The sequence below is a fragment of the Zeugodacus cucurbitae genome, chromosome 6 (assembly GCF_028554725.1).
Source record: "Zeugodacus cucurbitae isolate PBARC_wt_2022May chromosome 6, idZeuCucr1.2, whole genome shotgun sequence".
In the NCBI taxonomy this organism is placed as follows: domain Eukaryota; kingdom Metazoa; phylum Arthropoda; class Insecta; order Diptera; family Tephritidae; genus Zeugodacus; species Zeugodacus cucurbitae.
The window spans coordinates 29,282,330-29,309,473 of record NC_071671.1 but is presented as its reverse complement, the minus strand read 5'-3'; the positions used below and the strand labels follow the sequence as shown (position 1 = coordinate 29,309,473).

At 37.4% G+C, this 27,144-nt stretch overlaps 2 protein-coding genes across 27 annotated transcripts in view; one reads left to right on the top strand and one right to left on the bottom strand.

Annotated features, from left to right (window-relative positions):
• Positions 1 to 27,144, top strand: part of Ptprq_4 (phosphatidylinositol phosphatase PTPRQ) — a 474,745-nt gene that overhangs the window by 240,192 nt on the left and 207,409 nt on the right. For all 26 annotated transcript variants that reach the window (XM_054235185.1, XM_054235183.1, XM_054235189.1 and 23 more), the window contains one exon: positions 2,081 to 2,166. In XM_054235185.1, the coding sequence (XP_054091160.1) occupies positions 2,081 to 2,166 (86 nt within the window). The remainder of the gene's footprint in view (positions 1 to 2,080; positions 2,167 to 27,144) is intronic.
• The window catches only part of LOC128922870 (uncharacterized), a 140,094-nt gene that overhangs the window by 39,459 nt on the left and 73,491 nt on the right, over positions 1 to 27,144 (bottom strand). The gene's annotated exons all lie outside the window — the stretch shown is intronic.

The window sequence follows — 27,144 nt, the reverse complement described above, 5'->3', positions numbered from 1 at the left end:
CTGCACAAAAACAGAAGTATTTTAAATGTATCTTAAAGGCCCGTCACATACGGCCATCAAAATACGGCGATACATGCCCGAGGTGTTTTGAAAAATAAAAACTTTTTTTATTTTCCATTTTATTTATTTATTTTTGAAAAGCCATTTTGACAAAATATTTTAAAATGCTTTACTATATAAGCTCTCACCTAGGGTTCTTACATATTTTTAGCTGTGTTCAGTAAAATTCCACAAAAATACTGATATTTTTACTAGCAAAATACTACATTGCTCACATGGTAAAGTGCACCCACATTTGGTATTCGTACGAATTCTTACTACATGTGTGCCACGGCTACAACAACACTTTGTTAATTGCTATATGATATTTTAAAGTCATATAAAGGCGTTCTTATAATGATTCTTAGATGTATACATTTATCAATAGTAAATTTATTCATAAGGTTATATTTAATTTATATGGCGTAATTCTTCAATTTCTGTACCTGCAGTTGTAGTTGAATGTTCAATATCAAGCAGGGAACTAAAAAATGTTTCTTCGAGAATATATCTTCAGTTTTCTGTGTTAAAAACAACCTTTTATACTCCCAGTGCAAATTGTTGCGAGAGTATAAAAAATCTACTATATAAACAATCATATGTTACATACATAATTCAAATTGTATTGTGTTTTAAAATAATTATTGGAATATGCGAATGAAGCCAAAATTACTAAATGTTCGAAGATCAAATACAAAACAGTATGATTAGTTTATAGTTCATAAATATTGAACTCTATTTATTTAATAAAGCAAACAATATTATTAAAATTCCTATTAATTATATATGTATGTCTTAATTTCTTCTTGCTCATATGTATGTCTTTATTTCGAAGTGTGTGTGATGCTTTTAAACCACTCATTGGTTACACCGTGTAATATATAACTTCATAACATTTGCTTTTTGGTCCAATGGTCAATTTATATTTTCAATTTTCCACCTTATTTCTTATTTTTGGAATGTTCCCTGTTAAAGACATTATTTTAATTACAAATATTCCTTAATAACTTAAATTTTTTGTTCATTGCGTTTGCCAGTTTGATATCGAATGAAAAATTCGTAAATGTCGGGAAAAACAAATGCGTTAAACGCATCTGATTGTCGCTTTACAAAGTATCTTTTTTTCGTTTGCGAGAATTTTCACTTGCGCAACGCCTTACAGAGTAACCCCCCGCTTTTGGTTCACAATTTCATAGATTTTTAATTAACTCGAATGTAAAGGACTTAATTTCCTCAATACTAAACAGTTCTTCACTGCTACTAGATGAATTTAGTTGTTGTGGATTTACCCAAAATTGGCTTGCTGGCGCAATGACTTAGTTAAGTGAATTTGGGAACGAGTTTATATCACTGAAGATCGAGCATTGTTAGCAGTTTAGTTGAGTATCAGTTGCAGTATCAGTTTTCAGTATTTTCTTATGCACACGCGGCGACATAACGGTGCCGCTTACATTCTTTCGTCTCTTAATTTTGTTTTGTTGGTTTTTCTAATTTTTCACTAATAAATTTCTTTGTCACTTTTGCAATAATCCGTAAAGGGTAAAGGTACGTGCGTACAGCTCGAGTGCTTACACCTGACGGAAATATGATGATAAACTCAATAGAGATTTTAACTTTTATACTTTTACTAATAAAACTAGTCAAATTTAGCTCTCCAATAAACTTTTGTGAATCGGTACAAAAAATACAAATGCCGCCATATAAGTTAAGTTTTAAATTATCGAAGGTGTACATACCTATATTTATCTCGCGCTGATTAAGTTTCCTTGAAGTTTTTGAGGAAGAATTTATAAACAATTCTCTGCGAAAATGTAACGTAAGATGTACTAGATCCTTTATATTTGAGGGTGAATATATTATTGATTGCAATCTTATGAATATATAAAATTCATTCTCCCAAATTTTGAAAACAATTTTCCTGAATTATCTTCCAATAAAGTAATTCATTCAAAATATTGTATTAGAGAAGAGGTATTATGTAGTAATTGAATGAATGAATATGTTATGCATTTTTCACTTCACTGGTTTCTTTATTGCACAGGTCGCCAGACAATACGTTGAGGGTCAAGTCAAAGGTGTTACATTTAAAGCGTTTTTGGCTCCACTTTCACCATATACATCATACAGGTTGGTACAATATTTGATATTCTTATAAAAACAAAAGTTACAGTTTACCTTAAGCCTAAAAAAATTTACAATAAGTATAGGTCTTGAATGAAAGTTTCTATAAAAACTGGTCAATGCTCCGCCTTCAAATAGGATAGATAATAATAATCAAGCATTGCTACATACACGCGTATGTTCAAAAGAACTCAGTGAGATAAATGTCTCACAAACATCAGACACATAAAATCATAAAATTACCACATCATCCAACCTGATCATTTCACTATAATATTGCGGAAAAAAGTTTGTAGAAGTAATGCACTCAAAACACATATGCCATTCTTCTATAATTTTGTATAACTCTTTGAATAAAGAATGTGTCCAATACCCATAGTTCCAAACTTGTAATCATTATCTTCCTTTTATAGGTACTTATTTATTTTCCTGAATAAAAAAACAAGTAGGTCGGTGCCAAAAAAGAAAAAAAATTTGACACGTTTTGCCTGCATTATATTTCGCTGTTGATTTAACACTTAAGAAGCCTTCGAAAAATGTCTTTCGGAAGGTATTGAAGTCGCGACAATCGTTAAACGCAATGTAAACAGTTTTATGTGCCCCATCAGATTTGTAGTATTTCCTGCCGTACGAACAAATTTTTGACACAGCTTGGACTTCGCGTTCGCGTCGCGGAAATCGAGTAGAAATGTAATTAAACGTTGCTATGGAAAATTTTAGTTACCATGATACGATTTCAGAGTTAATATGGATGTGGTTGGATAGAGGTAATTCTACTTCTCTTCTGATTTGCTTTAAATAAGCATTTAACATTTTACACAAATATATTACAATCACAAGTCGTTGCATCAAAAAAAAAAATACATCGATATATCGAATAAAATCAACAAACACTTTTTTATAGTAATCTATTCTTCTTCTTCTTAGTTGGCGTAGGAATCGCCTATGCGGTTATAGCGTCGTCGAATACCTCATACAGCTCATTATTCCATCGTCTGCGGTATTCGCCGTTATCAATGTTTAAGGGACCGTAAATCTTCCGCAAGACCTTTCTTTCGAAAACTCCTAGGCTGTCTCATTGGATTTTGACATCGTCCATGCTTATGCACCATAAAGCAGAACGGGGTTGATGGGGGACTTGTAGAGTTTGGTTTTTGTTAGAAGAGAGAGGACTTAACTTTTCAATTGCCTACTCAGTCCAAAGTAGCACCTGTTGGCAAGAGTGATTCTGATTTGTATTTCTAGGCTGACATTGTTGGTGTTGTTGATGCTGGTGTCTATGTATACGAAATAATATACGACTTCAAAGTTATGACTGCCAAAAGTGACGTGAGAGCCAAGACGCGAATGTGCTGACTGTTTGTTTGATGACGGGAGATATTTCGTCTTGTCCTCACTCACCATCTGACCCATACGCTTCGCGTCTTTATCCAGTCTGGAAAAAGCAGAACTAACGGCGCGGGTGTTGTTTTCAATGATGACGATATCATCAGCGTACGCTAACAGCTGTAATTATATAAGATTGTACCTTCTCTATTTAGTTCTGCAGCTCGAATTATTTTCTCCATCATCAGGTTAAAGAAGTTACACGATAATGAGTCACCCTATTTGAAACCTCGAACGGCTCGGAGCGGTCATTCCCGATCCTGGCGGAGCTTTTGGTGTTGGTCAACGTCAGCTTACATAGTCGAATTATGTAGTTTTGCGTGGATACCAAATTCTGACATAGCGACATAGTACCGTCCTTTTCGTGCCGTCAAAATCAACAAAGATATGGGTTGTATCGATCCTCTCTTCACGGGTCTTTTCCAAAATTTGGCGCATAGTGAATATATGATCCATGGTGGATTTTCCAGGCCTAAAGACACATTGATAGGTCCAATTAGTTTGTTAGCGGTTCTTCTTCTTCGTGACTGGCTTAGACACCGCTTACGTGGTTATAGCCGAGTCCACAACAGCGCGCCACGCATCTCTCCTTTTTGCAGTTTGGCGCCAATTGGTAATACCAAGTGAAGACGGTCCTTCCATCGGAAACTTTCAGAGCTGGGGCACTTTCGTCCATTCGAACAACATGACCTAGCCGGCGTAACCTCTGTCTTTTTATTCGCTGGACTATGTCTATGTCGTCAAATAACACATACAGCTCATCATTCCATCTGCTGCGATATTCGCCCTTGCCAATGTTTAAGGGACCATAAATCTTCCGCAAAACCTTTCTCTCGAAAACTCCTAGTGCCGTCTCATCGGATGTTGACACCGTTCACGCTTCTGCACCATAAAGTAGGATGGGAATGATGAGGGACTTGTAGAGTTTAGTTTTTGTTCGTCGAAGAGGTCTTTACTTTTCAATTGCCTACTTGCGGGTGTTGTTTCCAATGATATCGATACCATCGGCGTACGCCAGTAGCCTATAAAAAATTGTACCTTCTCTGTTTAGCTCTGCGGCTCGTATAATTTTTTCCAATATCAAGTTCAAGAAGTCACACGATAGTGAGTCACCTTGTCTGAAACCTCGTTTGGTAACGAACGGCTCGGAGAGGTCCTTCCCAATTTTGACGGAGCTTTTGGTGATGCTCAACGTTAACTTACACAGCCGTATTTGTTTTGGATGGTGAATATCTGGTCAGTTTTCCAGGTCTAAAACCACACTGATAAGGTTCAATCAGTTTGTAAAAGGTGGGCTTTAATCTTTCACACAGTACGCTCGATAGAACCTTATATGCGATGTTAAGGAGGCTTATTCCACGGTAATTGGCGCAGATTGTGGGGTCTCCCTTTTTGTGGATTGGGCAGATTACACTGAGATTCCAATCGTCAGGCATGCTTTATTCCGACTATATTCATCGTCAACATCTAGATCACTTCTGGGGGTCCTACAGGAGTGTGCTCCGGTCTTTAAACCCTCATAGTTCAAAAACGTTCCACCCGCTCGTATTTGTCGACCGTAGCAACCAAAATTTGTCAAAAGCTATACCTGTAGAAGCAAAGAAAATATGAGAAATGAATGTTGACATAGCTCAACTTGTCTAGATGGTCTTTCACATATTTAGCTTTTCAGTTTTAATTTCTCATAACATAAAAGATCAAAACTCATATCCAACAATTAAAAATCGTCTAACGATTTATAAATAATTGTATTCGACTGCAATTTTGAGTTAGTTTAGGAATATTTCAAATATATTAAAGTTTATTTTTTAAATACAACAAAATATCGGTCCAGGCAACCCTGCGTTATGAGGGACTCGAGAGTGAGAAGCGGCCGACTCTTCTCGACTCTACCCCTTTCGGCCAGCTTGTCAAGCTCTTCATACTCATGCATTTCGGCCTCTTTCTTTTTTGTCTGCAAATGCGTCTCGCTTCCCTCTTAAGCTATCGGTATCTTTCCCACCCCGAACGTGTTGTGGTCTTTCGAAACGTTGCGAGGTAGGCAGTCTGTATCCTCTGCACTGCGGAACGACAATCCTCATCATACCAGCTTGTTTTTAACTTTTCTGTAAGCAAATGGTTTCGGTTGCAGCTGTACGTAAGGAGTTTGATATGCCCTCCCACAGTTCTCTTATACCGAGAAGCTGATGAGTGCTCTTAGAGAGCAGGAGTGCAAGTCGAGTAGAAAATCGTTCGGCTATCGGTTGTGATTGCAGCTTCTCGATGTCGAACCTTCTTTGTGTTTGTTGACGTGTGCGCTTTCCTACACCGAGGCGGGTGCGTATCTTAGCTGCTACAAGATAGTGGTCTGAGTCGATGTTGGGACCACGGAGCGTACGAACATAAGAAACATTGGAGACATGTCGTTCATCTATCACAACATGATCGATCTGGTTGCGAATGATACGATTGGGGGAAAGTCAAGTAGCTTAATGGATTTATTTATTCTGGAATCTAGTACTACAGACGACCATATTTTGGACTCCAGCGAAGTCGATCAGCCTCAGACCGTTTGGCGATGTTTCGTCATGGAGGCTGAATGTGCCAAAGACACTTTTTTTACCCACCCTATCGCTGAAATCGCCAAGCACGATTTTTGCATCGTGGCGGAGGCAGCGCTCATAGGTATGTTCTAGGCGCTCATAGAAATACCTTTGGCCACATCGTCCTTCTCTTCCGTCGGGGCGTGGGCGCATATAAGCGATATGTTGAAGAACCTCGCTTTGTTGCGGATTGTGACTTGACGTTCATCTACCGGAGTGAATGCCAGTGCTCGACGACGGAATCTCTCTCCCATCACAAATGCAACACCGCTGTAGTAAATGTCACAAGGACCCATCTTCTTCCGTCCTTGTCTCGTCCATCGAATTTCTTGGATGGCGGTGATGTCAGCCTTTACTCTTACGAGGACATCAACCAGCTGGGCAGAGGCAGCTTTTCCATTAAGAGGCCGGACAATCCAGGTGTATGCCCTTAAATCGTAGTCCTTAATTAGGGATGGCAACGATTAATCATTTGATTAAATTAATCGATTATTTTCATTTAATTTACGATTTAATTGCATCGAAACACCTTTTCAAATTACTCGACTATTACTCGAGTAATTGCAAAATAATCGCAAACAGCATTTTCAAATTTAATACATTTTATATTCATCTAAGTTAGCTTACAAGGGTCGAAATTGGTCACATCAGTCATTAATGAGTGCAAACGTTGTAAACATAGTTAAATTCTAATATGTCAACGTAGTTTAATATCAAAAAATGAATATCTGGTAACACTGCATTTACAGTTAAGTCAAACGCATTTTACGATCAGTTGTTTGAAGTGCAATGGCGCCAGTTAAAAGCGAAGTATGGAAATTTTTTAATAAAATAAGCAATAACTACGTTAAATATCAACTCAAATATCAAAAGCGGGTGCAACTGCGACCGAAAAACGCAATCGTTTGACAACAAAACGTTTATCGAAATTGCTTTTTCTTCAAACTTGGTTGAACAGACTTCTAAATTTTCTTGACTTCATGAATATATTTTCCTTTTAAGACAAATGAATTTTTAATACGATATTTTAATTTTATTTACGTTTTTGTTTTTGTGTATATACCAACACAATTTGAATGTCTGAAATAAGAATATAGTCTCTTATTTACTGCTACTTTGGACTGAGTAGGCAATTGAAAAGTAAAGTCCTCTCTCGACGAACCAAAATCAAACTCTACAAGTCGCTTATCATTCCCGTCCTGCTTTATGGTGCAGAAGCTTGGACGATGTCAACATCAGATGAGACGACACTAGGAGTTTTCGAGAGGAATTTTGCGCAAGATTTACGGACCTCAGAACATTTGCAACGACGAATACCGCAGACGATTGGAAGAGTTCAGCGAATAAAAAGACAGCGGCTACGCTGGCTAGGTCATGTTGTCCGAATGGACGAAAACACTCCAGCTCTGAAAGTGTTCGATGCAGTACCCGCCGGAGGAAGCCGAGGAAGGAGAAGGCCTCCACTCCGTTGGAGGGACCAGGTGGAGAGTGACCTGGTTACACTTGGAATCTCCAACTGGCGCCGAACTTCGAAGGAAAGAGAGGAGTGGCGCGCTCTCATCGATTCGGTTATAACCGTCTAAACGGTTGAACGCCAATCACATACATACATACATATTTTATTGGTTTTATTTTTACGCAAAGTTGCAAAACATAGCCTTTCAAGCAAGAGGCAATTGTTTTACTTTACGATTGCTGTGCATATTTTGAAAAATTTAATGTCATTGTGCTACTTAACTTCAAATGTAGGCCATTTTCTCTTTTTGGATATGTCTGGGACTCTGTGATAGAGCATTATAATACAAGATTCGGCGCTGAAACTGATGGTGGTCTTTATGCAATTTTGTATTATTTGAAAACATTGGAATTAATCGATTAATCGATTTTTTTACATTAATTGCAATTAATTGCAATTATTTTTTTATATCTTTCAATTAATCATTTGATTATTTAATCGATTAAAACAAATTTTTTGCCATCTCTATCCTTAATACGTTTGCGGTGCTCGTCAATAAAATTGGGGTCTCTCATCCGAGACTTGTATTTTCTTTTCATTGAGGTGGCCGGGAGTCGTGAGCTGCTTGAACCACATGCAAATGAATCATTCCTGACAACTCTCTCTCTCTCTCTCTTGTTTCTTTTGTCGGAAATTTTTTTTAAGTTATTTATTTATTTATTTTTTAAGGTTTTAAGTTATTTTTTTCCCTTGGCACCATAAAAAAATGTCAAAATGAGATTACAAACAAATTTTCACGTTGCCACGTCTTTTATTATGGGCACTTGTGAGCAAACTTGGGCCATGGTGGTATACAAAAATCATTAAACGAAGATTTTGATTTCATGAAAAAATGCTTTACTTAAATGATTTTATGTATGAAGAGTTAACAAACTTTAAAGAGTTATCATTTAGGTGTGAAAAATTAAAATATTAAGTTTTTGTTGTTTTTGCAGCAAAGAGGAACGTCACATTTTACGTTTTATTACAAACATTTTTAAAACTATAACAATGTTTGATATCACTACAACTAATTTTAACAAATTTCATTGAAATTAATAATTATGTAATTAATTCCTTTTTATTTTAACATCCAACTAAATTATGTGGTTTTTTTCGACATAATCGGGTAGAGAGGCTTGTATCTAAGAGGAGATTTCTCGCCTCCTCGTTCACATGTTCATTAAGCCTTTTGTAGTGGGCTTCTACCTGAAACGTTATTTTTTCGGCGACTGTCTTAACCCTTAGAATTCGATGAATATCAGCATTTCTGCAGTACCAAGGAGCATTTACAATGCCTCTTAGCATCTTGTTTTGAAAACGTTGTATAATATTAATACTATTAACATTGGTTGCGCACCATATGACCATACCGGCTTGATTATTTGTTTATAGAGAAGCACTTTGTTGTGTATGGACAGGTTTGACCTTCGTCCAATTAGCCACTTCATTTTTGATTACTTGAGATTAAGTTCAACCCTTTTTATTTTGATATGCTCTTTCCAGCGTAGTCTAGCATCGAGAATAATGCCAAGATATTTGCTGTATTTGCATATGGTATGCAGACATCTAGAATACTTATATGGGGATAAGTGATTCTTTTGTTTGTAAAATTTACATGAACGGACTTGCCACCGTTTAGTTTTGTTCTCCATTTTTGAGTCCAATTTACTAGAGAGTTGATTGCATGTTGCAAGTTTAGCGCAGCTGTTTTTTCGACACATAGTATTGCGGTGTCATCAACAAAAGTGGCAGTCATGCTGTTTGGTGCTAATGGTAAGTCTCTTGTATACAGAATGTACAAAATTGGTCCTAAAATACTTCCCTGAGGAACTCCTGCTTTAATTTCTTTTAGTTTTGAGAATTCATTCTCTTATTTTACACGGAAGAATCTCATGGTGATATACGATTCCAGAAGAGCACAATACTCAATCAGAAGACATGATTTTAGTTTTTGCATAAGGCCTTCGTGCCATACCTTGTCGAACGCCTGCGCAACGCCAAGGAATACGGCTGAGCATACGTTTCCCTCCTCCAAGGATTTTTCTATTTCGGATGTTATTTTATAAATTTGTTCTATTGTTGAATGCTTGTTTCTGAAACCGAACTGATGCGATGGTATTAATTGCTTTTCATCGATTATGGATTTTAATCTTTTATAAACTAATTTTTCAAAAAGTTTTGAGATTTGTGAAAGTAGTGAAATGGGTCTATATGACGAGACTATATGAGGATCATTTCCTGGTTTAGGAACCATAACAACTTGGGCAATTTTCCAAAGACTTGGAAAATGTGTCAGACGGATTGAAGTTTTGAAAAGATAGGCGAACTTCAGTAAACTTCTGTATGGTAATTTCTTTAACACTTCATCTGTAATTAGGTCAAATCCAGCTGCTTTTTTATCCTTTATTCTCACTTTTAAGTTCACAAATGGAGATTGCTGGTATTGTTGTATGATATGTTGTATACTATCGAGGAACGCGACTTCACTACTCTCATTTGGACGAAAGGTTTCAGCTAGGTGTTTTGCAAACGCATTAGCTTTATCACAATCACTTTTAGCCAATGTATTTGATGCAATTTTTAATGATGCAACGTGGCTTGTTGGGCGTTTAAGATACTTGGTGCTTTTCCAGAGTGAGTAATAATGTTTTTTGTCAGCGGATCAATTGTTGTGATTTGTGGACAGTCCAGTCCGTATTTTTATTGTATAGATCTCGATGAAATTGCGAGATATTTTCCTAGTTATAAAAAAGTCTATTACATCTAGTATTTTGTTGGTATCCGTTGGCCAGTAAGTTGGAGTTCCAAACTCACACCCCGTTTCTTAAGCTGCCTGGAATAAATCTCGCCCTTTAGCTGTCGTTAGGCGCGATCCCCAGCAAACATGTTTCGCATTAAAGTCGCCTCCCATAATAAATTTGTGAGGGTGTGTATTGAAAAGTTCTATATATTCTTCAACGAAGATTTTGTACCTCGGCGGGCAATATATTGCAGTAATTGACAAGGGTTGGTTCTTTGCTTTTAATGTAATAGTTGTGATTTGAATATTGTGCATACTGATTTTTTTTATCCTCATAATGCTTAATGCCTTTTTTAACAATAATAAATAAATATAAAATATTTCAGAAACTAAATTTTTCTGTTGCTTGTTGGTATTTCCTTACCCCCTCCAGGGATGGGGTACGAAGCATAATACATTTATATTTTATATGACCTTATATGCTAAATAAATTATTTTGGATTTTTGACCACAATTTTCAGCAAGGATTTCAATGCTACAACTAATGGCAACTCTGCCTTTGCAATAGTTATTGTAAATAAATATTTCATGGAATACTTTTAGGAATCTATTTTTAACTTAAATAGTAATAGGTAACATAAAGTTTATGGCTTACAATGGTTTGTGTTTTTGCTAAGAATATTAGATTAAAATAAAGTAGAATAAGTGTACTTATAGTATAGAGGCTTTTTGTAGGTCAAAGTCCAAATGATGGTGAGACCGAATTTATCATGCTGTCCGAATTGGAATTTTTTGAAACAGCTGTTTCTCTGCGTCTTGGCACTTCACTTCTACCTCCTGCCGACAACTACCACATTCGATTTTCGTCACTTATAGAATTTGATTTTTCTATTTTCGTGACAAATATTCACTGAGTTTATATGACATAACAATTTACTTGGTCACATTTGAGTCAATTATTCAATAGAGTCCCAGTTTTGTCAAAGATGACATGATACGAAAAACTTTGTTTTGAGAGAGCGCTGTCAAAATCCACATTTTTTTTACCACTACAGAAAAAATTAGATTGGCCATTTTAGAAATAACTTTTGGGTATTTTACATTTTAGACATTATTTGTAAATGCTCTGTTCCCCAGTAGACCTATATTATATATGTATATACTGTCTTAAATATATTTACATACTAATTATAAATAAGTAAAAAAATAAAAATATGATTTTTATAAATTCATGCAACAAAATATATTAATTTATTAACATAAAATATATCTTAAAAACAAATAGATGTCATTTATAACAAAGAATATCAAAAATAATAGTTTCGAACAATTTAATATTATCAGTGTATTTCTTTAAACTTTTATTTACCACTGATTTTATATATACAATACTTTTACCGGTAATACTTCTGGCATCCCGCCTTTTCTGACATGAGCGTCAAAAATTCCTGCAAGCGAGCAGACAGCGAAGAAAACGCAAGGTGAGAATGCACAAATCAAAAAAGGTCCATCTGTTCAGATTGGCATTGACCGCTACGTCAATATTAAAAGGAAATTAAGTCCTGTAAAGTCAGCGGTCAATCCTAAAAAATTTCTAGGCGGCACGCCAACCAAGAATAAACCTGACGTTTTAAATGGCAACAGATTTGCCGTACTAAGCAATGGTTCTGATGATGATACGAAGGGTACCACCACAGTCGCGTATGCCAAACCGCCCCCAATATATTTGCGCGAGCGTAGCTCAAATACTCTTGTTGCTATATTAAGCGAAATTGTAGGTACAAAAAACTTTCATATAGTGTCTTTAAAAAAAGGCAATATAGATGAAACGAAAATACAGACATACACTGAGAAAAGTTTTATGGATGTTGTAAAGTTTTTGTCGGATAAAAACAAAAATTATTATTCCTATCAGTTGAAGAGCTCAAAGGGCCTAGCTGTAGTAATTAAAGGTATAGAGTCATCTGTAGACTCTAGTGAAATCAAAGAAGCTCTTGAACAATGTGGCTTTGAAGTTAAAACTGTCGTAAACATCTTTAACAGAAACAAAGTACCACAACCAATGTTTAGAATTGAATTGATGCCGAATTCTAACCAGCTTAAAAAGAACGAAGTGCATCCAATATATAATTTAAAATATTTGCTGCACCGTAGAGTAACCGTAGAAGAACCACACAAAAGAAACGGTCCGGTACAATGCACCAACTGCCAAGAGTATGGGCATACCAAATCTTATTGCACTCTACGCAGTGTTTGTGTGGTATGTGGAGATTTACATCCCACTTCAAAATGTATCCTCAAGAAAGAGGACTTAAACAAAAAATGCAGCAACTGTGGAGGAAGTCACACTGCCAACTACAGGGGTTGTCCTGTTTATAAAGATTTGAAATCGAAGTTGTCACAGGGAATTCAAGCACGACGTAACCAAATGTTACATACTCCCCGTACTGACATTATAGATATCACAGACCATATTCCGAAATCTAGTAATATTAAAAATAATACTGTACAAGGGAGCTATGCCAATGTTGTAAAAGGCAACAATGTACAAATGCAACCACCGCAAAATCCTCCAAATAGTGGTATTGAAAATATGATTCTAAATCTGACTCAATGTATGACACAATTCATGTCTACGATGCAAAACATGATCCAAGATTTAATAAAATCACAAAACCAAATGCTGCAAACCTTATTAAGTAAAAAATGAGCATACTAAACATTTGTATATGGAACGCTAACGGTGTTAACCAACATAAACTAGAGATAATTAGATTTCTGTCTGAAAAAAATATAGATGTAATGTTATTATCAGAGACTCATCTGACAAACAAAAACAATTTTAAAATACCGGGATTTAGACTGTATGTTACAAATCATCCGGATGGAAAAGCACATGGCGGAACGGCAGTATTGGTTAGAAATCGGTTAAACCACTTTACTCTGGGTTCTCATGCTACAGCACAGTTACAAGCTACAACAATATCGTTAAAAAATCGGGGTTGTGATTTAAATCTATCGGCTTTATACTGCCCACCTCGTTTTAAAATTACAGATAGCGAATTTAAAGACTTCTTTGGAACGCTAGGTCATAGATTTCTAGCAGGTGGAGATTATAATGCAAAACACATGTACTGGGGGTCACGTCTTAATAATCCGAAAGAACGCCAGTTGTACCAAACCATTATGAACCACAATAACCTTGATATAATATCTCCTGGTAAGCCTACATACTGGCCCAGTGATCGTAACAAAATACCAGATTTAATTGATTTCGCTGTAACCAAAAATATAGATAGATCACTTGTGACAGTTGATACATGTACAGACTTATCTTCAGATCATTCACCTGTACTAATAAAGTTGTGTGAAGAACCCATATTCGTTGAGCCAAAGGTGGGTCTAACATCTCACAAAACGAACTGGTTAAAATACAAAAAATATGTGAGTAGCCACATTAATATTGATGTAAAAATAGATACAGAAAGAGATATTGATGAAGGTATAAGAGAATTTAATGATGTAATATCAAATGCAGCTGTCATAGCAACACCAAACATAAGCAATAAACCGATTATCCGCAGAAAACTCACTAATAATGAAATAGAAAAGCTTGTAAATGAAAAAAGGCGAGCTAGACGTGAATGGCAGTTAAATCGCTCCCCTTCTACTCAGCTGCAACTAAAATATGCTGTACGAAAACTAAAAACAGCGCTTAAACGTGAGGAAGAATACCACACTCACAATTATATAAAGAAACTGTGTCCAAATTCAAACAAAGGAAATTCTCTTTGGAAAGCCCAAAAGTCAATGAAGCCTCTAGTCGACTCCAACTTGCCTATAAGAGGCTTGGGTGGAAACTGGGCAAGAAGTGACGAGGATAAGGCAAATTGTTTCGCAAATCACCTAGAAAAGGTATTTCAACCTAATTGCCCAAAGAACAGCTTTAAGCTGCCAATCATCTCCAATAGCGCTAACGAGTCGCTTGGGTCTATTCAAACGTCATCTTCTGAAATTATTAAAATCATAAAAGAGCTGAATCCTAAAAAGTCGGCAGGACACGATAAAATTACTCCAAAAATGCTAATTGAGTTACCAAATATTGCTTTAACAGTACTCTCCTTGCTCTTTAACGCTATTCTCAGTTTCGGGTACTATCCAAGTTCATGGAAAAAGTCGCAGATCATCATGATAGAGAAAACAGGTAAAGACTTGACACAGCCGTCTTCATACAGACCAATCAGTCTTCTACCCTGTCTTTCTAAAATATTTGAAAAAGTGTTACTATCAAAGATGTCTCCTTTCCTCCTTGAAAATAATGTAATACCAACGCACCAATTCGGTTTTCGTGCAAAACATGGCACTGTAGAACAAGTAAATAGAATTACTAACGAAATCAGAAGGGCGTTCGAGTATAGAGAGTACTGTTCTGCTATATTTCTAGATGTGGCTCAGGCGTTCGATAAAGTGTGGCATGACGGGCTTTTATATAAGATTAAAAAAAGCTTACCTCTCGAAATGCATAAAACCTTGGAGTCTTATTTAAAAAATAGAAAGTTTACTGTCAAAGTAGGAGACTTCATATCTGAAGAACGACCAATAAAAGCTGGTGTACCTCAGGGCAGTGTTTTAGGGCCAACTCTATACATAATACATACAGCAGACCTTCCAACAGCTAGTAATATTTTGACATCAACTTTTGCGGATGACACAGCTTTAGTGAGCCGAAACAAATGCCCAATTATAGCATCAAAAGTATTAGGAGCGCATTTGATTTTTGTCGAAGAATGGCTAGCAAACTGGCGTATAAATGTAAACGAACAGAAGTGCAAGCATGTTACATTTTCTCTAAGACCAAAAACGTGTCCGGCAGTTAAAATGAACAATATTTTAGTACCCCAAGCGACTGAAGTAACATATCTTGGTATTCACTTGGATAGAAGGCTCACGTGGAGAAAACACATATCGTGCAAAATAACCTACATGAAGATAAGAGCAGCACATTTAAATTGGCTTTTAAATAAAAATTCAAAACTTAGCCTAGACAACAAAGTTCTATTATACAACGCGGTCATAAAGCCGATTTGGATGTACGGCATCCAACTGTGGGGTACGACCTGTGCAACCAATATCGATATAATTCAGAGATTCCAATCAAAAATGCTTAGAACAATCACGTGCTCACCATGGTATATGCGTAATGAAAATATCCATAAAGATCTTGGTATTCTCATGGTAAAGAAAGAAGTAGAGAACAGCAGAAATAAATATTTGTCCAAACTCCGCGATCACCCAAACCCATTGGCTAATGCTTTATTACATTCTTGTAATCAATCACGTCTAAAAAGAAGAGATATGCCAGCACACTGAGGAGCAACGTTTCACCAAAACAACTCAATCAATTGGTTGAGCTTGTCTAGTTTTAATTAGAATTAAGATTTTATAACTTATTGTTAGGCTCCAAAGAGCAGATTCAATAAATAAAGAATTATATGAAAAAAAAAAAAAAAATTCCTGCAACGGAAAATGAGAGATCATGCCATATTTGTTTTGGTATTCTGCTTGTCACGTTTGTCTCATGTCTCTATTTCTCACAATTGTGAATTAGCGACCTTGTTAGTCAGGAAGTATTGAAAAATAATACTGAAATAGTTTGTAATAAAGGCGTAATATATGTATTTTATCTGAATTGTTAAGAAAATATGAAAAATTTAAACAACCAAACAATCGATTAACACATGTACTCAACCTAACTTTTGAACATAATGGCAATCGATGGTAAGTAATTGTAAAACAAGTAAGGAAAGGCTAAGTTCGGGTGCAACCGAACATTTTATACTCTCGCAATTTATTTAGAGATTTACCTATATTTTCGGTGAAAAATTACCCTTAGGCACTGAGTTCTTCATGTTTGATATCAGGGGCCTTAAAAAGTCATGGTCCGATTTTGACAATTTTTTCACAAGTGATGTCACAGCTCAAATACAGTTTTTGTGTAAAGTTTTATTTCGCTATCTTTATCGGTTCCTTATGTATACACTATAAAGTGAAAGAATCAGAAGGATTCAAAATTGAGTTATATGGGAAGTAGGCGTAGTTGTGAACCGATTTCATCCATTTTCCACACGTGTCATCAGGGTGCCAAGAAAATATTATATACCGAATTTCATTCGAATCTGCCGAGTAGTTCCTGAGGTATGGGTTTTGACCCATTTTCCATTTTCCATTTTGTACAACAATCTCAGTGCAGCTTCCTTCTGCCATTTCTTATGTAAAATTTGGTGTTTCTGATGTTTCTCGTTAGTTAGTTAACGCACTTTTAGTCATTTTCAACCTAACCTTTGTATGAGAGGTGGGCGTGGTTATTATCCGATTTCATTTTTGGACTGTATAAGGAAACGGCTAAAAGAAACGACTGCAGAAAGTTTGGTTTATATAGCTTTATTGGTTTGCAAGATATATACAAAAAACCTATTTGAAGGCGGGGTCACACCCACTTTTCCAAAAAAATTACATTCAAATGTGCCCCTCTCTAATGCGATCCTATGCTCCAAATTTTATTTTCATAACTTTATTTATGGCTTAGTTATAGCTCTTTATGTGTTTTTGGTGGGCGTGGCAGTGGTCCGATTCCGCCCATTTTTGAACTTAAGCTTATTATGGTGCCAAGGAATACGTGTTCTAAGTTTCATTAAGATATCTCAATTTTTACTCAAGTTACAGCTTGCACGGACGGACAGACAGACATCCGGATTTGAACTTTACTCGTCACCCTGATCACTTTGGTATATATATATATATATCGTTTAGTTTTAGGACTTACAAACAACCGTTATGTGGACAAAACTATAATACTCTCTTTAGCAACTTTTGTTGCGAGAGTATAAAAACACATATTTTGATTATTACATATTTTGGCTTTTGGATATATATGGCTTAATATAGAAAAGGCGTATCTAAACTATTCGTTACTTTTCAGGAGAAGGAAAAACTGAATAAAACCTTAAAAACTTAATGCAAAAAAACATTTCTATTGCAATTTTTATTCAAAACAGGTAACAAATTCAATTGTGGTATAATTTTGTTATTATTGTTAATTTATTTGAAGTTATTTGAGATAGGGCTTTATGTTATTATTTTTCTTGAAAATAAATTTAAGTTAGGGCTTTTTGTCGTAAGTTAATATTAGGACAAACTTATATAATAATTCATGTTTGAAGTAAAATAAATAAATAATTAAAACTAAAATATATATTTCAAGGCAAATGTTATTATACTGAAAACAAATTAGGTTTTATAAGGTAAATTATCATAAAAATTGTGGCAATCTGCTGGAAGAAATTTTTTTAGATCTTGCAAATGGTCCCACTTATTTTTAGATATGGCTATTTTCTCTATATAAAGACAATCGGGGGACACATTTTCAATCGGAAACGATCTCTGTGGGAGTAACTGATATTCATCTGTTACATTTTTATACTCTCGCAACAAAGTTGCTACGAGAGTATTATAGTTTTGTCTACATAACGGTTGGTTGTAAGTCCAAAAACTAAACGAGTTAGATATAGGGTTATATATATCAAAATGATCAGGGTGACGAGAAAAGTTCAAATCCGGATGTCTGTCTGTCCGTCCGTCCGTGCAAGCTGTAACTTGAGTAAAAATTGAGATATCTTAATGAAACTTGGAACACGTGTTCCATGGCACCATAAGACGGTTAAGTGTGAAAATCAGCAAAATCGGACCACTGCCACGCCCACAAAATGGCGAAAACCGAAAACACATAAAGTGCCATAACTGAACCATAAATAAAGCTATGGAAATAAAATTTGGTATGAAGGATCGCACTATGAAGAGGCATATTTGGATGTAATTTTTTTGGGAGAGTGAGCGTGGCCCCGCCCCAAATCGGTTTTTTGTATATATCTCGCAAACCAATAGAGCTATATAAACCATAATTTCTGCAGTCGTTTTTTTTAATCATTTCCCTATACAGTCCAAAAATGACAGAAATCGGATAATAACCACGCCCCCCTCCTATACGAAGGTTAGGTTGAAAATTACTAAAAGTGGGTTAGCTCACTAACCAAAAACGTCAGAAACACTAAATTTCACATAGGAAATGGCAGATAAAGCTACACTAAGATTTTTTTACAAAATGGAAAATGGACGTGGCGTCGCCCACTTATGGGTCAAAAACCATATCTCAAGAACTACTCGACCGATTTCAATGAAACTTGGTTTGTAATAGTTTCCTTACATCCCAATGATATGTTGTGAAAATAGGCCAAATCGCTTCGTAACCACGCCTACTTCCTATATACCAGAACTTTGAAGACGATCTGAATCGTTAACTTTACAATATATAAAGTAAGCACTAGTGAAGATATCGATGCAGAACTTTGCATAAATACTGCATTTATAGTGTGGCAGCCCCATTCTAAAAATAGCCGAAATCGGACATAGGTTTTTAAGGCCCCATATATCGAACACGAGGACCTCGGTGCTTCGAACCTAATATTAGGGTTTCCAACTTTCAATGGACTTTATACAATACATATGACGAATATGTGGGTCAAATTGTGTATTATATAATATAAATAAAGTTAAATAAATCAATTGCGAGAGTATAAAATGTTCGGTTACACCCGAACTTAGCCCTTCCTTACTTGTTTTAAAATAAATTGATCCTGATGAGTCATACGCCAAGGCTCGAAGCATGCTTACTGTATGATCTCCAATGCCCCTGCCTGTAATTTAAGAAAAGCTTAAGTATATATATCTAAAGAGTTGTTTCAGTGTGCAATATTCACCTGGTCGTTTCAAAAATAATCATAACGCAAATGGTGCGCTTGTAGAGGTGCTGGAACTTTTCAAGATTCCTTAATGAGTTGAACAAATTGAGACGGTAAGTTTATTTGATTTTATACTCTCGCAACCTGTTGCACATAGTATTATAGTTTTGTTCACATAACGGTTGTTTGTGTCACCAAGAAATAAAATAGTTAGATATGGGGTTATATATATGTGGCAACGCTATATTCGCTACATATAAGCAACCCTTTACTACATTTATTATATTATGCTTAAGCAACTCTGTACTACTATTTTCACCTTAGTTGTAAGCAACCCGCTTTACTCAATCCTTCCATTATATCCTTTTTCCTGAAACCATCGAAGCGATCGGACGTGCCTTCGGAGAAATAAACAACTAGCCTAAGTATTTTTGTAATTGTTAACCAAACTTTTAATAAAGCTACATAAAACTGGTGGCTAAAACTGGTGACCCTGTAAATCCGCCAAACATGAACGACACCAACATCGAATCTTATTTTTTATCACTGGAATTCTGGTTCGCTGCTACAGGTGTAGCCCAGGACGCAAGAAAATACAACCTGGTCATGGCACAAGTCCCACCGAGCAAATTAATGGAGCTAAAGGCAATAATCGATGCAACCCCCCCGCTAAACCGCTATGATTACATCAAATCAAAACTCATAGCACAATTCGCCGACAGCCAGCAACGGCGCGTACAACGTGTCCTCTCCGATATGCCGTTGGGCGACTTAAAACCAGGCCAACTTTTTAATGAAATGCGAAGGGTGGCCGGTACTGCACTCTGCGAGACAGTCCTCATCGACCTTTGGGCTTCACGGCTACCAGCTCACGCACAAGCCGCGGTCATCGCATCAAAGGGTGACGTAGCAGATAAAATCGCAATTGCAGACGCCATTGTCGACTCAATGAATTTTCGTCAAATCAGCATGGTAGGTAATCCACGAACGGCGACAGCCGCGCCCATGCAAACGTACGACGAGTCGAACATACTCCAGGAATTAAAGAAGGAAATGGCTCAGCTGACGAGGCAAATCGAGTCTTTAAGAATACAGCGACCAAGAAGCCGCAGCCGAAGCAGACAGAGACAACAACGAAATACACACCAGGAGTCTACACACGCAAATGGGTTATGCTGGTATCACCATAAATTTGGCGCCAACGCTCGAACGTGTAGAAAACCTTGTTCCTTTAACAACTTTGAAAAAAAAACGAATGACTATCCGCCACGAAGACTGCAGCACACATATGTAACTTACGGCCTGCAGTCACACACCGCTTGAAACTCTTCGACGGACTTTCTCAGTACAACTTTTTGATAGACACCGGAGCAGACGCGTCGGTAATTCCTAGAACCACTCGAAACAACAACTTGAAGCCGTCAACCGTTAAATTATTTGCAGCGAACGGTACCCCGATAACCGTATATGGCGAAGTTCTTCTTAAAATCGATTTAGGCTTAAGACGAGAATTCCTTTGGAATTTCCTCATTGCAGACGTCACGAGCGGTATTATAGGCGCCGACTTTATAAGCCACTATGGATTACTTGTGGACTTGAAGAAGAAACGGTTGGTTGACAACCTAACCTCCATAGAAAACTCGTTAGTAATAATAAAATATCGATAAAAACGTTCGACACATCATGCGCTTACGCAAACCTACTTAAAGAGTTTAGCAATTTAACACGTTTGGCACAACTCGGAAGCCCAGCAGTGTCCTCAGTAGTTCATCACATCGAAACGCGTGGACCGCCTTTATCAGCACGACCGTAAATCCAGAGGATGTACCGAAAACAGCTATAATTACGCCTTTCGGACTCTTCGAATTTATGTTCATGCCATTTGGTCTTCGCAACGCAGCGCAGACACTACAACGGCTTATACACGATGTCTTACGAGGACTAGACTTCGCATTTCCCTACATGGACGATATCTGCGTAGCATCATCATCGCTAGACGAACATTTGTCCCACTTCCGTCAACTTGTCGAGCGCCTACAAAAACATAACCTAAGACTCAACGTAACAAAGTCAGCGTTTGGAAAATCCGAAATCACATTCTTAGGACACACCGTCACAGCAGAAGGCATAAGGCCCCTACAGCAACGCATACAAGCTATAAAAGATCTCAAGAAACCAGTTACAGTTAGCGGACTTAAACGTTTCTTAGCCACTATAAACTTCTACAGACGTTTCATTCCACACGCGATCGAAGCGCAGAAACCACTATTAGCCATGTGCCCCGGAAACAAAAAGAACGATCGCTCTCAGCTCCACTGGACAGAACTTACGACAGTAGCCTTCGAAGAATGCAAAACTCAGCTTTCGAATGCCTCTTTATTAGCACATCCCTCGAGAGACGCCGAGTTATCGTTATGGGTCGACGCTTCGGATAAAGCTGCAGGAGCTGTTCTGCATCAATTAACTGGTAGCAACTTGGAACCCCTAGCATATTTTTCAAAAAAATTCGACAAAACGCAGATACGTTACAGAACCTACGATAGAGAACTCACAGCAATATTCATGGCCGTTCGACATTTTAAATACATGCTAGAAGGACGTTTTTGTCATATCTACAGTGATCATAAACCACTAATCTATGGATTCCAGAAGAATCCCGAAAAATGTTCCAACCGACAAGCTCGCCAGCTCGATTACATTTCCCAGATAACAACAGATATTCGCCACGTTGAGGGAAAAGAGAATGTAACAGCTGACATGCTTTCGAGAATTGCACAAATCCGTATATCCAGTATAGACTACAACAAATTTGCCGAGGACCAACAAGTCGACGAAGAACTCAAACTTCTACGCCAAAACAACGATAACTCATCGCTCCAACTAAAATTATTCACAATTCCCGGATGCGACAAACAAATAATCTGCGATTCAGCGACCGGAAACATTCGGCCATTCATCACAAAGAAGTTCCGTTCTGAGGTATTACGAACCACCCATGGGCTATGCCACCCAGGTACACGCGCTACAGCAAAATTACTGACAAGCAGATTCGTTTGGCCTGGAATCCATAAAGACAGCATTGCATTCGCAAGAGCATGCGAACAATGCCAAAAAGCAAAAGTTACTCGACACACCTTTACGCCTCTTAAACGATACGAATCAGGAGACTCACGATTCGATCACATCAACATCGACGTTGTGGGACCATTCCCCTTACATGCAGGTAACCGCTACTGCCTTACAATCATTGAACGTTTCTCGAGATGGCCAGAAGCTATCCCCATGCCCGATATGACAGCACCAACCATCGCTAAAGCTCTCATCGCTAATTGGATCGCAAGATTTGGAGTTCCAGCCGTTATTACATCTGACCGTGGACGTCAATTTACATCTACTCTATTCACAGAGCTAACAACATCGCTTGGTATAACACTCCTGAAGACAACATAATATCACCCACAAGCAAACGGTAAGATGGCACCGAACGTTGAAATCATCAATTTTATGCATCAACTCAGAACGTTGGACCGACTTTCTACCTACAATACTCTTGGGCCTCCGAACCGTCTACAAACAACACTTAGGAGCATAACCCGCAGAATTCCTTCAGAATTTTTTATACACGACAGCCGAGTTACAGAATTTGTTACTCAACTCCGAGACATAATGAACGCAATCAGACCATCCAATACTTCATGGCACGGTCAAAGGAAAGTTTTTGTACACCCCGATTTCGCAACATGCCAAAACGTTTTCGTAAGGTATGACTCAGTGCAACTATCATTTTCAAAACCTTACGAAGGACCCTATAAAGTTTTATCCCGAGAAGAAAAATATTACAAAATCGACATAAAAGGAAAGCCAGAAAATATTTCCATAGATCGACTAAAACCGGCATACCTACCGAAAGAAGACTTATTGCCACCAACTCAAGGAACCCTATCAACTGGAGTAGAACGTCGCCGAGTATCTTTCGTCACACAAAAACTACGATCGTAACCGTTCACCCAGTCTGGAGGGGGATACTGTGGCAACGCTATATTCGCTACATATAAGCAACCCTTTACTACATTTATTATATTATGCTTAAGCAACTCTGTACTACTATTTTCACCTTAGTTGTGAGCAACCCGCTTTTCTCAATCCTTCCATTCCATCCTTTTTCCTGAAACCATCGAAGCGATCGGACGTGCCAACGGAGAAATAAACAACTAGCCTAAGTATTTTTGTAATTGTTAACCAAACTTTTAATAAAGCTTAGCTACATAAAACTGGTGGCTAAATATATATAAATGATCAGGATGACGAGTGGAGTTGAAATCCGGATGTCTGTCTGTCCGTCCGTCCGTGCAAGCTGTAACTTGAGTAAAAATTGAGATATCTTAATGAAACTTGGCACACTTATTTCTTGGCACCATAGGAAGGTTGCTTTCGAAAATGGGCAAAATCGGTCCACTGCCACGCCCACAAAATGGCGAAAACCAAAAACACATAAAGTGTCATAACTAAGCCATAAATAAAGTTATAATAGTAAAATTTGGAACAAAGCATCGCACCAGGAAGGGGCATATTTGTCTGTAATTTGTTTGGGGAAGTGGGCGTGGTCCCGCCCCAAATCGGTTATTTGTATATATCTCGCAAACCAGTGAAGCTATATAAACCAAACTTTCTGCAGTCGTTTTTTTAGCCACTTCTTAATACAGTCCAAAAATGAAAGAAATCGAATAATAACCACACCCACCTCCCATACAAAGGTTAGGTTGAAAATTACTAAAAGTGGGTTAACTCGCTAAGGAAAAACATCCGAAACACAAAATTTCACATAAGTAATGGCAGATAGGAGCTGCACTCAGATTTTTTTACAAAATGAAAAATTGGCGTGGCATCGCCCACTTATGGGTCAAAAACCATATCTCAGGAACTACTCGACCGATTTCAATGAAACTTGGTTCGTAATAGTTTCCTTACCTCCCAATAATATGTTGAGAAAATAGGCCAAATCGCTTCACAACCACACCTACTTCCTATATACCAGAACTTTGGAGACGATCTGAATCGTTTACTTTACAATATATAAAGTAAGCACTAGTGAAGATATCGGTGCAAAACTGACCATAGGTTTTCAAGGCCCCATATATCGAACATGAGGACCTCGGTGCTTCTAACCTAATATTAGGGTTTCCAACTTTCAATGGACTTTATACAATATATATGACGAATATGTGGGTCAAATTGTGTATTATATAATATTAATTAAGTTAAATAAATAAATTGCGAGAGTATAAAATGTTCGGTTACACCCGAACTTAGCCCTTCCTTATTGTTTATTATACTCTCGCAACAAATGTTGCTAAAGAGAGTATTATAGTTTTGTTCACATAACGGTTGTTTGTAACACCCAAAACTAAAATCGTTAGATATGGGTTTATATATACCAAAGTGATCAGGGTAAAGAGTGGAGTTCAAATCCGAATGTCTGTCTGTCCGTCCGTCCGTCCGTCTGTGCAAGTTGTAACTTTAGTAAAAATTAAGATATCTTGATGAAACTTGGCACACTTATTTCTTGGCACCATAGGAAGGTTGAAAATTGGACCACTGCCACGCCCACAAAATGGCGGAAACCGAAAACCATAAAGTGCCATAAATATAGCTATTTAAATAAAATTTGGTATGAAGGATCGCACTATGAAGGGGCATATTTGGATATTATTTTTTTGGGGTAGTGGGCGTGGTTCCGCCTCCTACTAAGTTTTTTATACATATCTCGCAAACCAATAGAGCTATATAAACCAAACTTTCTGCAGTCGTTTTTTTAGCCACTTCCTAATACAGTCCAAAAATGAAAGAAATCGGATTATAACCACGCCCACCTCCCATTCAAAAGTTGAAAATTACTAAAATTGGGTTAACTTACTAACGAAAAACGTCGGAAACACTAAATTGCACATAAAAAATGGCAGATGAAAGCTGAACTCAGATTTTTTTACAAAATGGAAAATGGACGTGGCGTCGCCCACTTATGGGTTAGAAACCATATCTCAGGAACTACTCGACCAAACTCAATGAAACTTGTTTTTTTAATAGTTTCCTTACATCAAAATGATATGTTGTGAAAATAGGCCAAATCGCTTCGTAACCACGCCTACTTCCTATATACCAGAACTTTGAAGACGATCTGAATCGTTAACTTTACAATATATAAAGTAAGCACTAGTGAAGATATCGATGCAGAACTTTGCATAAATACTGCATTTATAGTGTGGCAGCCCCATTCTAAAAATAGCCGAAATCGGACATAGGTTTTTAAGGCCCCATATATCGAACACGAGGACCTCGGTGCTTCGAACCTATTAGGGTTTCCAACTTTCAATGGACTTTATACAATACATATGACGAATATGTGGGTCAAATTGTGTATTATATAATATAAATAAAGTTAAATAAATCAATTGCGAGAGTATAAAATGTTCGGTTACACCCGAACTTAGCCCTTCCTTACTTGTTTTAAAATAAATTGATCCTGATGAGTCATACGCCAAGGCTCGAAGCATGCTTACTGTATGATCTCCAATGCCCCTGCCTGTAATTTAAGAAAAGCTTAAGTATATATATCTAAAGAGTTGTTTCAGTGTACAATATTCACCTGGTCGTTTCAAAAATAATCATAACGCAAATGGTGCGCTTGTAGAGGTGCTGGAACTTTTCAAGATTCCTTAATGAGTTGAACAAATTGAGACGGTAAGTTTATTTGATTTTATACTCTCGCAACCTGTTGCACATAGTATTATAGTTTTGTTCACATAACGGTTGTTTGTGTCACCAAGAAATAAAATAGTTAGATATGGGGTTATATATATGTGGCAACGCTATATTCGCTACATATAAGCAACCCTTTACTACATTTATTATATTATGCTTAAGCAACTCTGTACTACTATTTTCACCTTAGTTGTAAGCAACCCGCTTTACTCAATCCTTCCATTATATCCTTTTTCCTGAAACCATCGAAGCGATCGGACGTGCCTTCGGAGAAATAAACAACTAGCCTAAGTATTTTTGTAATTGTTAACCAAACTTTTAATAAAGCTACATAAAACTGGTGGCTAAAACTGGTGACCCTGTAAATCCGCCAAACATGAACGACACCAACATCGAATCTTATTTTTTATCACTGGAATTCTGGTTCGCTGCTACAGGTGTAGCCCAGGACGCAAGAAAATACAACCTGGTCATGGCACAAGTCCCACCGAGCAAATTAATGGAGCTAAAGGCAATAATCGATGCAACCCCCCCGCTAAACCGCTATGATTACATCAAATCAAAACTCATAGCACAATTCGCCGACAGCCAGCAACGGCGCGTACAACGTGTCCTCTCCGATATGCCGTTGGGCGACTTAAAACCAGGCCAACTTTTTAATGAAATGCGAAGGGTGGCCGGTACTGCACTCTGCGAGACAGTCCTCATCGACCTTTGGGCTTCACGGCTACCAGCTCACGCACAAGCCGCGGTCATCGCATCAAAGGGTGACGTAGCAGATAAAATCGCAATTGCAGACGCCATTGTCGACTCAATGAATTTTCGTCAAATCAGCATGGTAGGTAATCCACGAACGGCGACAGCCGCGCCCATGCAAACGTACGACGAGTCGAACATACTCCAGGAATTAAAGAAGGAAATGGCTCAGCTGACGAGGCAAATCGAGTCTTTAAGAATACAGCGACCAAGAAGCCGCAGCCGAAGCAGACAGAGACAACAACGAAATACACACCAGGAGTCTACACACGCAAATGGGTTATGCTGGTATCACCATAAATTTGGCGCCAACGCTCGAACGTGTAGAAAACCTTGTTCCTTTAACAACTTTGAAAAAAAAACGAATGACTATCCGCCACGAAGACTGCAGCACACATATGTAACTTACGGCCTGCAGTCACACACCGCTTGAAACTCTTCGACGGACTTTCTCAGTACAACTTTTTG